We start from the raw sequence: 13,139 nt of genomic DNA on the forward strand, positions 1-13,139 counted from the left end.
TTAATCTGTCACTGTCATTAAACAGTGTTTCTCCTCTCTTCTCACTTTGTGTCTCTGCCTGCCCCCCTCCCTCTCCTCTTCTGTCTTCTTCTCCATCTTCCTCTATTTCATCAGTAGCCAACTGGCCCGCACTGAAAGGTAAGAAAATCACAATCTGTTGTTTCTTCATCTTCTTTTCAACACAGTTTCAAGTATGGATGTAAGAAAGTACCAATGCACTTATTGTATTTTGTTTTATGAAATTGTATCGATTTTGCGACATATGGTTAGGTTTTTAATTTATAGCTTATGTGCTCATGTTTTTACTGATATAGAAGATGTAAATGTATTTTACAGAATCCCTATAATGTAGAATTATGTTGTATATGCTAAAGATAAAGATGCAGCACCAACTCTTTGGATTGCATTACAAAAGTAAACTTTTTTACTCAAACTTCATAATGTTGTGTGCTCTTTCTGCTGTATGTTTTAAATACATCTCAATGTATAGGATTGTAAAGCCTGCATCTCATTACATGTTGCATCACTAGATTCTCTGTACAGAGGCCTAGTTTCAAGCATCACAAGTATTTGCTTAAATCCTAAGAAGTGTGATTTTCAGAGGGGAAAATGTGAGGTTTAGGCGATTGGAAGGAGTAAACTGGTTGTGTAGAATGAATTCACAATGGTGATCGGCCGCTGAGCAGTACATTACTGTTTTGTTTTCTGCAGAGCGGACGGGCGAAGGTGGTCTGTGGCGTCAGTTCCCTCATCTGGATACTGCACCAATGCACCCAGTTCATCAGTATCTGTAAGCTCTTCCGCTAAGACATTTCTCTGTCTTTGTGTCCTCACAGCCATCCGTGTCAGTGCCTTCTGTCTCTTTTTCTTCATCACATATTCAAACACTCATCCAGATCACTGCCATGGGACCATTTAGCTCCTTGTGTTACTTGCGCTCAGTGTATCAGTCAGTTTACGGGGCTGTGGTGTCTTGTAAACTCATGGTGCTGACTGACTGAACTGTAAATCCCATCAGATTACACACAGCGTGGGCAATAAATCAGCCTATAAATGGTTGTTGATTCAGAGTGGACTTAGTGTACTCAGAGGGGGGTCTTTTTTTTTTGAAGGGTTCTGCACCAAGACCATATTTGAGGTGAGCTGTGAAAGTTTATTTGACAACTTTTGAGTCGACTCTTGAGTGAAACGATTCAGATTCAGCTTTTGGTGTACATATTTAAAGTGATATGACACCCAAACTCTTTCTTTGAGGTTTTCACCTTGCTGTGAATACACACAAATAATCATGAGCTTGCGTAAGGACGTGAATAATAGATGAATAGGGTTTAGTAACCTAGGGGTTTATAACCTTCAAATGCATGTTTTTAGCCCAATATTAGCTGAATTTCAACTTTTAGTGCTTAAATTATATACTTAAAAAACAGAGATGATTATAATACAGATGTTTGAGACTTTTTTTAATTTAATTTTTTGGTCATTTTGATCCTTTTTGCTCAGCGGAGTACAAAGTTTGAATCATTTGTTTTAGCCATTAATCAAAGCTGATCAGCACCACTGTTCTTGCTCTCCAGGCTGCTGACTCTCTACAACCATTATTCAAGATTACGAGGAACTTTTAAACAGAATGTTTCATACAGTAAAAAAATATTATTAGTGTTGCCGATGCAAATATAGAAGTGTTAGGAGAACTTCACACCATCACAACACTGTTTCTCGACAGTCTTATTTACCATACTCCCTGCTGCAAGTCGATTCATACCAAACAGCTGACTGGAGATGGATATTTTTTTCTCCTTTAATGACTCAGTCACAACAGGATACGTCCAGCGATGATGCATCTCTCCATCATCAGCTGCCTTTTATCACACTATCCACTACAAACAGGAAGCAGGAATGAGTCTTCAGATTCCTTTCCTAACATTTTCCTGCAATGATTTTATACCCTAAAGATTTAACTTTTTTGACAAGTAAAAATCTACAAAACTTCTCTGGCCAAGTTAAACAAACTTTGTGTTTTTAGTGATTGCGTTTCTTTGTTATAAGTCTTATAGTTATAATGTTGCCTTGTGACTTCATGCCTAAGTGATTTTGACTCCAAGGAAAGTACATGAATAAGAACTTATCGCAAAATATAACACCGGCCTTGTTGAAATGGGTGTTTGCTTTTTCCTGGTTCACACATGAATAGGGAATGTACAGAGTTTCACTTTTCCTCGCGCAGGTTTTCCTTTCAGGAAAACTCCAACACGGGCACCCAACTTCACCCACCCGGTATTTGCTGGCTGTTTCTGTGTCAATTATCTTAAAACCTTTTCTGTGCAGTCATTACTGAAACTGCAGTTGGCTGTAAAAACAATACACGTCCCCTCTGTCAAGGCTGTAATTTTGTACGGCCAACCACATGGCTTGAAGACGGTGAGGTCAGCCATCCCAGCACAATGCCCCTTTCAGACTCTGTGTCAGTGAGGTCTTTATGCTGCCCTCGCTCTCTTCTGACATGTCTCTAGTTTCCTCCTCAGGGTGTCTGTCTCTCTCTCTCTTTCTATTCTATCTGTTATTTTCTCTTTCTTCCTGGTTCTTTTTTCTTCTTCTACCCCTCTTGTTTTCTTGTCTGTTAGTCTCTTCTTCAGTCAGATGAGCCACTTTTCCCTTTGCTCTTCCTCCAGTGAAACACAAGATCCATGCCAGATGGGGGTTCTCATAAATTCCAGGCTGCATGTCACTCATTTTGGCTTGGAAGAGAGAAAATGAATGCATGCATGGCCAACAGCACAGCCCTTGCTGGCTGTTTCAGGGCGTGCTGCTGCAGGAAAGCAAAATCTTGATTGAAGAGAGCAGCACACTAGAAGGAGACTTAAGATGTTTGAATTTAGTGCAGCCTTTCTCAGCGTGTTACATCTAATTCAGATCTATAGTGGAACATGAAAGCCTTTAAGACTCCGAGTATTAACAGGATAATGTTTGATTCTGACAGAGTGGTGGCCTTTTAACACAGGATGTTATATCATCTAAGCTGTTTAAGCACAACCTGTCATGGATTCAAATGTACAAATATAATCAGACAAAAGTGAGAAATTACTTATAATCAGCCATTAATATTTTTTTTGGTAAACTAACTTCTGTAAACTATTTCCCCTCCAATTGTCCCTCTTTTTCACACCCACCTCCCCCCTCTCCCCTCCCAGTCCTCCTCTTCCCAGGAGTTATTGCACCAGTTGCCCTTCCAGCCCACTCAAGATGATCTCCACTTTCTGTTCAAACATTTCCGGAGCACGGAGAGTGTGGCGGACGAAGAAGGAGCTCACGCCCCGCCCCCTGTCAGGCTCCGCTCACGCAGTCTCAGGTAACTTGGATCTGAATCTTACACTAAATGTTGCCAATTTATAAAATCAGTCAATCAATCTTTGTTTGTGAAGAGCCCATTCATAACAAACTGCCACCTGAAGCCACTTAAGAAAAACAGCAGGTCTAGAACGTAGTCTTTTTAACTTGATTTACAGAGACACAACATTAATCCACCGTTTAACAAAGTAGCAGTGTAGCAATAAAAAAACATCTTTAAACAGGCAGAAACCTGCCATTTAAAAACTGCTTGTCTTAGTTACACAACATTTCAGTAGCACTGAACTCCTCTGGGAGAATGCATAATCACATTAGATTACTTTGAAACAAGGAGCCACACCTCTCCTGGCTGATTTTAAGATTAAGCCCTTAATGAGGTCAGGAGAGAAGATACAAATGAAAAGAATTTCACAAGGACTAGCACTGAAATCACCACTGCTTATGTTCCTGATGTTATTTTAGGAGATGAAATCATTAATCAGATTTATTCTTGGGCTTTTAGCCTTTATTGCAATAGGACAGTGGATAGAGTAGGAACCGCTTTTTCAGATCAGCAAAAAATAAATGAATAATAAGTCTTAACTTTTTTACTCCCCAGCTAGCCATGACTCAAACTATGCATTTTAACTACACTACAAATGAGCTCAGAGCATTTTCTTTTTATTTAGAGAGTGCTTTTTGAAAATCTAACAACAGACTCTAATATAAAAATCTGAATCGTTTCAACCACAGAATTTGTTACGTCCAACAGGGACATCAACTTTACACACACAAAGTAGAAGTCTTTCCATGAATAACAAGTTTGCTTTAATCTACAGAAATCTTTTTTAGTAATGGTTTTATGCTGGTTTTGTCCTCGTATGAGCTTTGCCAGTGTTGAACACACAACACATTGTAAAAGGACAGCCGTTTGTATTTCTCATCACTGAAGTTTCTGCTCTGCTATAAGAATTTTTCTGTTAGTTTAGAGTTTACACGTGAGGCCTTTGGCACTTCCAATGTGATACTCTAATGCTCCACTGTGGAAAATCCAAAATAGCTAGCTGTGGAGCTCATATAAAGGCTACAACCAATCCAAGAGGTTTAAGCATACAACGAGCAGCAGTGACACACCGCCTATCTTGTGTTCATTTTCCTTCTATTACACAGTTGCCTGCCCAAACGTGGATTTAAGACCATTTTATGACAGACTAAATGAACTGTTAGCTGCACTGCAACCACTTGCTTAGCAGTTGCTCAGCAGCAGATCTGTACACAGAAATATAAATACGCAAATGAACATTTAAGAAGATTGCTGCTCAGCAACAAACCAACAAGAGCGGCTTTATTGTCCTGTTACCTCTTTTATCTACGATTAAAGGAATACTTCACCCAATGAAACATGTATCTGTATTGACATTGGGTCATATATGTAGTAGAAATGTGAAATAAATTTTGAAGTTGGTGCCTTGAACGAGAAAAGGCAGAAAGTGTCTTTTTGGCTCATGTTGATGAAAGACACCAAATCCCAGAATGCACAGCACCGCAGGCCACTCCCACTAAGGCCCTCTATCTACAGACATATTTACTTCAACACATAAGGCCGTTTCCTCAACTGATTCAGACTGATTCAGAGATTTCTTCCAGAGGGAATTGGCATCTTGGAAATTCCTGGCAGAAAACAGACTCTATGTCTGTGTCCATAGGCAAACAGTGAGAGCACCGACACTACCAGTCCGGCGGCGGCCCGGCAGCCGCAGCGGCAGCTGACCAGCCGCTAAATTTATATTTTTTCACCATTATCAGCTTTCTCCATAGAGCCTGTTAGAATACCTTCCAAGCAATATGGCGGACGTTAAGTCTCGATTCTGGGAGTGAGTTCCCACCCACTGATCTGTGATTGGTCTGTAGCTTCAGTGGTCGGAAACTATGAGGAACTAGCGTTGTAGTTTCACCCTGCTAACCGCAACAGGTTCTGATGATGCAAAATGATTATTTTTGTGTCATCAGAAGCTCCTTTTCAGACTTAAAAATACAAAGATTTCCCATCTCAGGGGAAAATGAGGGCTGGATGCACGACCATTCAAAAATACTACCAGGTTTCTAATGATACAAAGATTAATGGAAATGGGTGAAGTATCCCTTTAATAATAATAATAATAATAATAATTGGGGGTGGGGGAGTGTTTTACATACACAGAGGAGGTTCAGATTTTCTATTAATATGCTAACTGAAAAAAAAGTTTCACAACAAAGATATAAGTTATGTACCCTCAGCAAAAAAGCAGTTTCTGTAAGATGCTTTTCAAGTTTGACCTCTGCTGAATTGTTATCTTATAGAACAATAAAACTCTTCAATAAGTCAGCTTGCTGTTGATGCTCGTAATTGTATTTAAACCCTAAATGACTGACAAGTGTCTATATGGTTAAAGATTTCTGCTGAGGGTGTGTTAAGTATTTTGGAATTGCCCCAAAATGGTTACCCAGTGGTTTACAGTTTCTATTGCCCTAAAATAAAACCACTGCTGTGCAACTGCAACTGTTGTAGTGACCCAGAAATAGTAGTGTGTATGCCATGTGTTGATATTGTTATTTGTAGTATGTGATGTAAAGGGGCACCCTCAGGGTATTTTGGACACTAGTGATGACAGTGCATTGATTTGTAATGTGTACAGACAGTTTTAAAGTGTCCTGTAGTAACTGAAGCTCTGCACGCACAGCAGATGTAGTTATGGATACGGCCAATGAGAACATGATCTAAATCACATTAGTATCATTTTCCTAACATGCTGTGTTTATGACCTTGCTGGTAGTAAACACTCTCAGTCAAACATTTCAAAAGTTCTTGTTAGAAATCTGTTTACTCTGAATAACTTTCACAAGACAGTTTTTGAGATTGGCCTCTTTTCTTTGTGATATTGGTGTTTGTTTGTAAAACAGATGTCAAAACAAACGTCTTTCATGTGAGCAATTATCCATAAACCCTCTGTTTAGTTTGCACATCGCGTTCATTGTTTCAAGATGATTCAAATTTAGCATCCATAAACGCATTTACTCTGCAACAATAAGATATGATTGTGACTGTCTCCCTCAGCCCTGGACGGACCTGTGGAATATTCGACAATGAAATTGTCATGATGAATCATGTCTACAAAGAACGCTTTCCTAAGGTATAGTCAGTTTTTTTTTTCCTCGCCTTCTCTTCTCTCTTATCTGTCTTTGTTAATCATCAAAAAAAGACAATCTACAATTGTGTGCATTAGCCCTTTTCTACATGTGGACACCAGAACCTGAGATTTTTAAAACCCAAATCAAAATCTTGACTAATTCACCTTTTTAGACCAATTATAAAGACAATGAAGATGCGACGTCACGGTCACAGGCTTAAATGAAGTCTTCCATCTTGGTTGTTTCCCAGGCTACAGCCCAGATGGAGGGTCAGCTGCTCGACATCATTTCAGAGTGCTCCCCAGACACTGCTCTACCCCTGGCTGATGGCGTGCTGGGATTCATTCAGCACCAGCTGGTGGAGCTCGCCAGAGACTGTCTGGACAAGTCCCAAAATGGCCTGGTCACCTCCAGGTACTTTGTGGAGCTGCAGGAGAAGCTGGAGAAACTGCTGCATGAGGTGAGCATCATCTTAAAGAAACATTTCTCCATCTGCTGCTTGGAAACACACCCACATGGTTTTGTTTCCTTTTCCTGATTATTACTCAGCAATGCAACTGCTTGTTCTTCAGTTGATCATCATTGGATGTCTGATTATTGGTTGCTCAGATTGCCCTCTGGGACATTTTCCTTTAGCTTCACTGGGAACATTGAGATGGAATTTCCTGTTTGATTGGTTCTCATTCAGTGCTGATTGCAGTCCATTGACCAGTAATGGTGTTGTATTAAATACATTCCTGCAGTGGTCAAGTGTTTGATTATATAATGATTTATTACATAAACCTTGAAGCAACAATTGTACTGCCGTAAATGCTGCAAAACAGATTACACTGTCCTCTGCAGACTTTGTCTGATTTTCTCTAAATCCTCAGAAGATGGATAATTTCTCACAAAGTTAATAATGATGCCATTGTTAGCACAGCTCTCCCGTATGTCTATTGAGTCTCCTAGTCCCTTACTAGTATTCTAAAGTTCAAGAGGGAGAGACAGTACTTGGTCTATAATTAGCTTAAAGCCACATTTCTATGATTATTACTTCATAATTGCTGGAAAAATAATTGTCCAGCTTAGAAAAAGCCTTTTTTAAGCCAGTGGTGGCTGCTGTCACATGTGGAAATGTTTGAATTTGTCCCTGACTTGTTAAAAAAACATTTTGTATCAGGTTTTCACACAAAGAACAACAGTTTCACATAGAGCCTGTATGGAACCCGCTCCGTCTGCCATCACTCTTTTATTATGTCTAAAACCCAGAACCTGCTGTTTAACCTGGGCAAGGCAATGTTGGACAAAAATTTGAAACAAAGAGTTGTGATTAAAGAGCATTTGCAAGTGTTTTCTATTATTTATATATCTGGCACTGGCAGCATAGCAAACAGAAATGAGCATTGATGCAAGATGTTGAAATGCCAGCCTGATTCATTAAATCACCGACGGAGAAAGAAGATGAAATGGATGCTTAAAATAATACATGCCAGGCGAGTCTGAACAGACAGCTTCTGTGTGTGAGCTGTGCTGCCTCAACCGGGTGAAGTCATGTTAATCCTTCATAAACCCATTATCTTTTGTCTTTTGTTGATCAGGCGTATGAGCGCTCAGAGAGCGAGGAGGTGACCATCATCACAAAACTGGTCAAGAAGATTCTCATCATCATCTCGAGGCCGGCCAGGCTGCTGGAGTGTCTGGTAAGACTCCTCACAAACACAGTGATAATCATACAGACAGGAATAACCAGATATCAACATGACATTTACCAGCGCAGGGCCTGAGCACATTATGTGTCCCTGCAGTGTGGATGTCAAAGATGACTGACTTCTATAAATGATACAGTGTAGTAATGAGAGGTTTAGCCGTGCTACACCAGGGCTAAAGCAGGCTTTTCCAATGTTGAATGGTGGAATAAGCCACTCTGAAGTTTTCTTTGGTAGACAGGACAATATTTTGAGTTTAAATCCTTTTATGTTTTTAAAAAATTAACATTTGTATTTATATTAACCCAATTTGTTCTATTGGTCATGAAGAAACAATCTTGATATTCTCCTTACCAACTACTTGTTAAGTGTAACATTACAATTCTGTGTCTGTGTTTTTCTTTCAAGCGAGTATGTTGCAGCTACTCTGACTTGGGTTACTTCCCAATCTTTCTGGCCTTTATGCTATCTTTTATTTATTTTTTAAAGATGTATTTTTGGCCATTTTGTGCCTTTGTTAGAGAGATAGGACAGTGGATAGAGTTGGAAGTCAGGGAGAGAGCGAGAGTAGGGAATGACATGCTGGAAAGGAGCCACAGGTCGGACCCGAACCCGGGCCGCCCGCTTGGACGACCACAGCCTCCATACATGGGGTGCGCGCTCCAACCACTGCGCCACCAGCGTCCCTAATGCTATATTTTTAGGGTGATTGTTTATTTTTTGTTGGACTGGCTGACTGAATTTTTTTTTTTTTTTTTCAAAGATTTATTTTTGGGCTTTTTGTGCCTTTAATGGAGAGATAGGACAGTGGATAGAGTCGGAAATCAGGGAGAGAGAGAGGGGAATGACATACGGGAAAGAAGCCACAGGTGGGATGTGAACCCGGGCCGCCCGCTTGAGACGACAGCCTCCATACATGGGGCACGCGCACTAAACACTGCGCCACTGCACCACCAGCGCCCCACTGTCTGACTAAATGATATCTGAAATGCAATGAAACCAAAACACTTCCTGCCTTTCTGCGCTCCAGGAGTTTGATCCAGAAGAGTTTTACCAACGTTTGGAGGCCGCAGAGGGTCAAGCCAAGGGGGGCCAGGGCATCAAGACCGATATTCCCAAATACATCATCAGCCAGCTGGGCCTCACCAGGGATCCTTTGGAAGGTAAGGATTTATTTTTTTGATTGAATTAATATGTCTTTTAAACTTTTTTTTTGGCAGTGTAGAATACATTGTTTCAAAAGAAGCTTTTATGCACTTTTACACTTGACACTTTTAAACAGAAGTGTAACTTCCATCAGTATTTAGGAATATTTACTTAATTCAAGTGTTGATCATGGCATCATGGGGTAAGGAGTTATTGTCCTCTTTATTCCACTGGATCAAATACACATTCTTATTTACCAAAATAAAATTGTGTACTGAACGTTTAAATCTCTTTTTGTGACTGTTAGATTATATGCAGAAGAAATAAATCTCATGACACTAATCCTGCTGCTGTTTTAAAATCTTCTTTTTTTATTGATTCAGGAGTTATCATTCTTAATACATATTCTGATTTGTAAGAACATGTCAATGTTTTGATTGAAGAATAGGCACATGCTTATTTAGTGATGTGACTTTGTTTCAGTTGACTCAGTTTGCCATCACATGAAGTGTACTGTCCTTGTAGGAGGTTCTCTGTTTTAATAAGAACTCTTAGTGTTGTGTACATTATATTCTAACTTGTGTTGATCCTGCCAAACTCAGCTGCTGCATTTTTTTAGGATTAAATAGTCAGAAAGATTGTGTCTTTGGTCTATCATGATGAAAACATCACATTTACTCTTTTACAGAACCATGTGATGGTATTGCTTTCCACAATGATATTTAGCAAAGCAGAGCGACTGAAATCTTTAAACAGGCTACAGAACTGAAAAAATGAATCATGTAATAATAATAATAAATTAGATTTATATAGCGCTTTTGTAAATACTCAAAGACGCTTTGTACAGAATTAAATTGATACAAATAGGTTTTGGATTCAGTGACAGTTGTAATCTGTTTAAGTATAATTAGTCAGTATCATTACAGACAGTTGAACTAGCTCTCTTTGTCCCAGTTGGCGTAAATTAAAACTAAATGGACTGAATGGAGTTTGATCTGTGTGTCTGCTGCTGTAACAGACATGGTCCAACTGGAGCAGACGAGTCCGAGTCACAGAGCGTCCAGCAGAGACTCTGATGACACTGGAGAGGCCACATCCATACAGGTACAAACTCAAATCTACCTGTTATAAAAAAAAGTGAAAATTAATTGTAATGTTTTAGTCTTACAGTACTAACAGTGGAGGGTAAAGTCAAATGAAAGGCAGAAATGAAGAGGAATTAAATGTCATAAAGAGAAGTGGAACATTGACAGGCAGAACTTTAAATCACCACAAAGTCCATCATTGTGTGCATTGATGTCACAGAGATTAAATGCAGCAACTTAGTTCCTGTTTATTTTTTCTGTCTCTGTGTGATTCAGAACCGAGCAGCCTGCACCCCACCTCGTAGGAAACCACTGGAGAGCGACTTTGAGACTATCAAGCTCATTAGCAACGGCGCCTATGGGTGAGTAATGACAGACTTCTTTGTTTTGCGTTTGAGTGACTCAGTCACCACAGAGAGCCTTATAAAAGCAGAGAAGAAACTTGAACAAGCATATTTTTTTTATGGTAGTACGTTTGTGTTAACTTAACTTTGTCTGGGCGATATTTCATCTATAAACAGATGCTTACCTGTAAGTGATCTGTATGTTTCCTCCTTTTATCTCCTACTCCTGTCATTCTTTTCTAAACGTTCCCTTTCCTGTTTATCCCTAATTCTTCTTTCTCCCCTTGTCTTTCCTTTTCCATCTCCCCTCCCCTCTCCTGCTTGCAGGGCTGTATTTCTGGTACGACACAAGGAGACCCGTCAACGTTTCGCGATGAAAAAGATCAACAGGCAGAACCTGATGCTTAGGAACCAAATCCAGCAGGTGTTTGTGGAGCGAGACATCCTCACCTTTGCTGAAAACCCATTTGTGGTTTCTATGTTCTGCTCCTTTGAGACGCGGAGGCACCTTTGCATGGTCATGGAGTATGTGGAAGGTGGGTTTGGTGTAAATTGTCGGTGACTCAGTCATATGCCTTTTATAAACTGTTAAGATTTGCCAGAATATGGCACACGATAACTTAACATTACACCCACCACCTATAAAAGTATCAGACACGTTGCCCCAGAAATGACAAAAGCCTAAAAAGAAAATCTGACTGTGTTTGTGTTTTCAGGAGGGGATTGTGCCAATCTTTTGAAGAATATCGGTCCTCTGCCTGTGGATATGGCTCGCATGTACTTTGCAGAGACTGTCCTGGCTTTAGAATACCTTCACAACTACGGCATCGTACACAGAGACCTGAAACCTGACAAGTGAGTCCTTATTTCACATTTCTGCTATCAGACTGCATCTCCTTACTATAAAGCCCTCATCCTGACAAGACTTTGTGAGTCTTTTAAAGATGAGACAGTCTTTTTGAAGTTGGAGCGGAGTCTTCTGAAGCCTTTGATATTTCCTCACTGAGACTGAGATCTTTGTTCTAAGCATTTGATGTAACTTGAATTATTTCTTTGTTTCTTTCTTTTGTAGTTTGTTAATAACCTCCATGGGACACATTAAGCTGACAGACTTTGGGCTGTCAAAGATTGGCCTAATGAACATGACCACCAACTTGTATGAAGGACACATTGAAAAAGACACCAGAGAGTTCATCGATAAACAGGTTTGTCTTTTCTCATCTCCTCCTCTCTCTATCTTGTCTTTGATGTTTAAGACCTTGACTTACATCACTTTTTCTCTGCGTTTCCTCTCTACAGGTTTGTGGCACTCCCGAGTACATTGCTCCAGAGGTGATCCTGCGGCAGGGCTATGGGAAGCCAGTAGACTGGTGGGCTATGGGCATCATCCTCTATGAGTTCTTAGTGGGTTGTGTGCCTTTCTTTGGAGACACACCAGAGCAGCTCTTTGGTCAAGTGGTCAACGGTATGAAACCCATCACTTTATATTATTAATCACTTTCATTTTTTTATTGACTTAAGTCTTGCAGAATACAGTTTTTGTTCTGTATTATAGCTGTGGAGATGTAATTAAACCTTTCACTGAACCAAGGATATGTGTTTCTTTGTCCAGATGACATAATTTGGCCAGACGGGGAGGACTCTCTGCCAGCTGATGCCCAGGACTTTATCACCAGACTCCTGAGACAGAGCCCTCTGGAGCGCCTTGGAACAGGTTGGTGTGAAGAGCCCTTTGCAGAATAGTGTGTTATGTTTTAAGTTGCAAAGCACTCTGACTTTCTTTGTGTGAAGCACAAACCAATTTTCTCATCATGTTTATTTTGGCAGCCTTGACATAGATCATTTTGTAAAAGAAAGATAACCTGTTTTTGTCCATGAAAATCACATGTTATGTTAACATCAGAGTTTTCATCATTAAGCTTGAAAAAGCAACTTCTGAAAAAAGACAAAGCCATAGCTCCCAGCTCGGTTGGTAACATTTTTGCCCACTCATTCAAGGAGAAAGAGAGAGATAATAGATGGCAAAGGTTGTTAACAGCTGCAGAAACTTGAAGGGCAGGGATGATAAATCATCTGAGGAGTAGATGTTAACCTGCCCTAAGATAAGCAGACATGCAGCACAGATATTTAACCAGTATGTCTGATTTGTTGTTTTTTTCCCAGGTGGAACCACTGAGGTGAAGATGCACGTGTTCTTCTTAGGTCTGGACTGGAACGGCCTCCTGAGGCAGAAAGCTGAATTTATCCCTCAACTAGAGACCGAGGATGACACCAGTTATTTTGACAGTACGTGGCAGCGCGGCTTGATTCATGGACAGATTACACACAATACATTTCATGATTTTACATCCGATTGCAATACACATTTTGGAATCTCTGTCTGT

At 40.0% G+C, this 13,139-nt stretch overlaps 1 protein-coding gene across 3 annotated transcripts in view; it reads left to right on the forward strand.

Annotated features, from left to right (window-relative positions):
• Positions 1-13,139, forward strand: part of mast3a (microtubule associated serine/threonine kinase 3a) — a 37,101-nt gene that overhangs the window by 17,133 nt on the left and 6,829 nt on the right. For all 3 annotated transcript variants that reach the window (XM_061044358.1, XM_061044359.1, XM_061044356.1), the window contains 15 exons: positions 115-138; positions 712-790; positions 3,189-3,346; positions 6,419-6,494; positions 6,743-6,952; positions 8,073-8,174; positions 9,211-9,343; positions 10,345-10,430; positions 10,688-10,773; positions 11,083-11,291; positions 11,472-11,610; positions 11,828-11,960; positions 12,055-12,220; positions 12,368-12,469; positions 12,919-13,041. In XM_061044358.1, the coding sequence (XP_060900341.1) occupies positions 115-138; positions 712-790; positions 3,189-3,346; positions 6,419-6,494; positions 6,743-6,952; positions 8,073-8,174; positions 9,211-9,343; positions 10,345-10,430; positions 10,688-10,773; positions 11,083-11,291; positions 11,472-11,610; positions 11,828-11,960; positions 12,055-12,220; positions 12,368-12,469; positions 12,919-13,041 (1,826 nt within the window). The remainder of the gene's footprint in view (positions 1-114; positions 139-711; positions 791-3,188; positions 3,347-6,418; positions 6,495-6,742; positions 6,953-8,072; positions 8,175-9,210; positions 9,344-10,344; positions 10,431-10,687; positions 10,774-11,082; positions 11,292-11,471; positions 11,611-11,827; positions 11,961-12,054; positions 12,221-12,367; positions 12,470-12,918; positions 13,042-13,139) is intronic.

The sequence above is a fragment of the Labrus mixtus genome, chromosome 8 (genome assembly GCF_963584025.1).
Source record: "Labrus mixtus chromosome 8, fLabMix1.1, whole genome shotgun sequence".
NCBI classification, from domain to species: domain Eukaryota; kingdom Metazoa; phylum Chordata; class Actinopteri; order Labriformes; family Labridae; genus Labrus; species Labrus mixtus.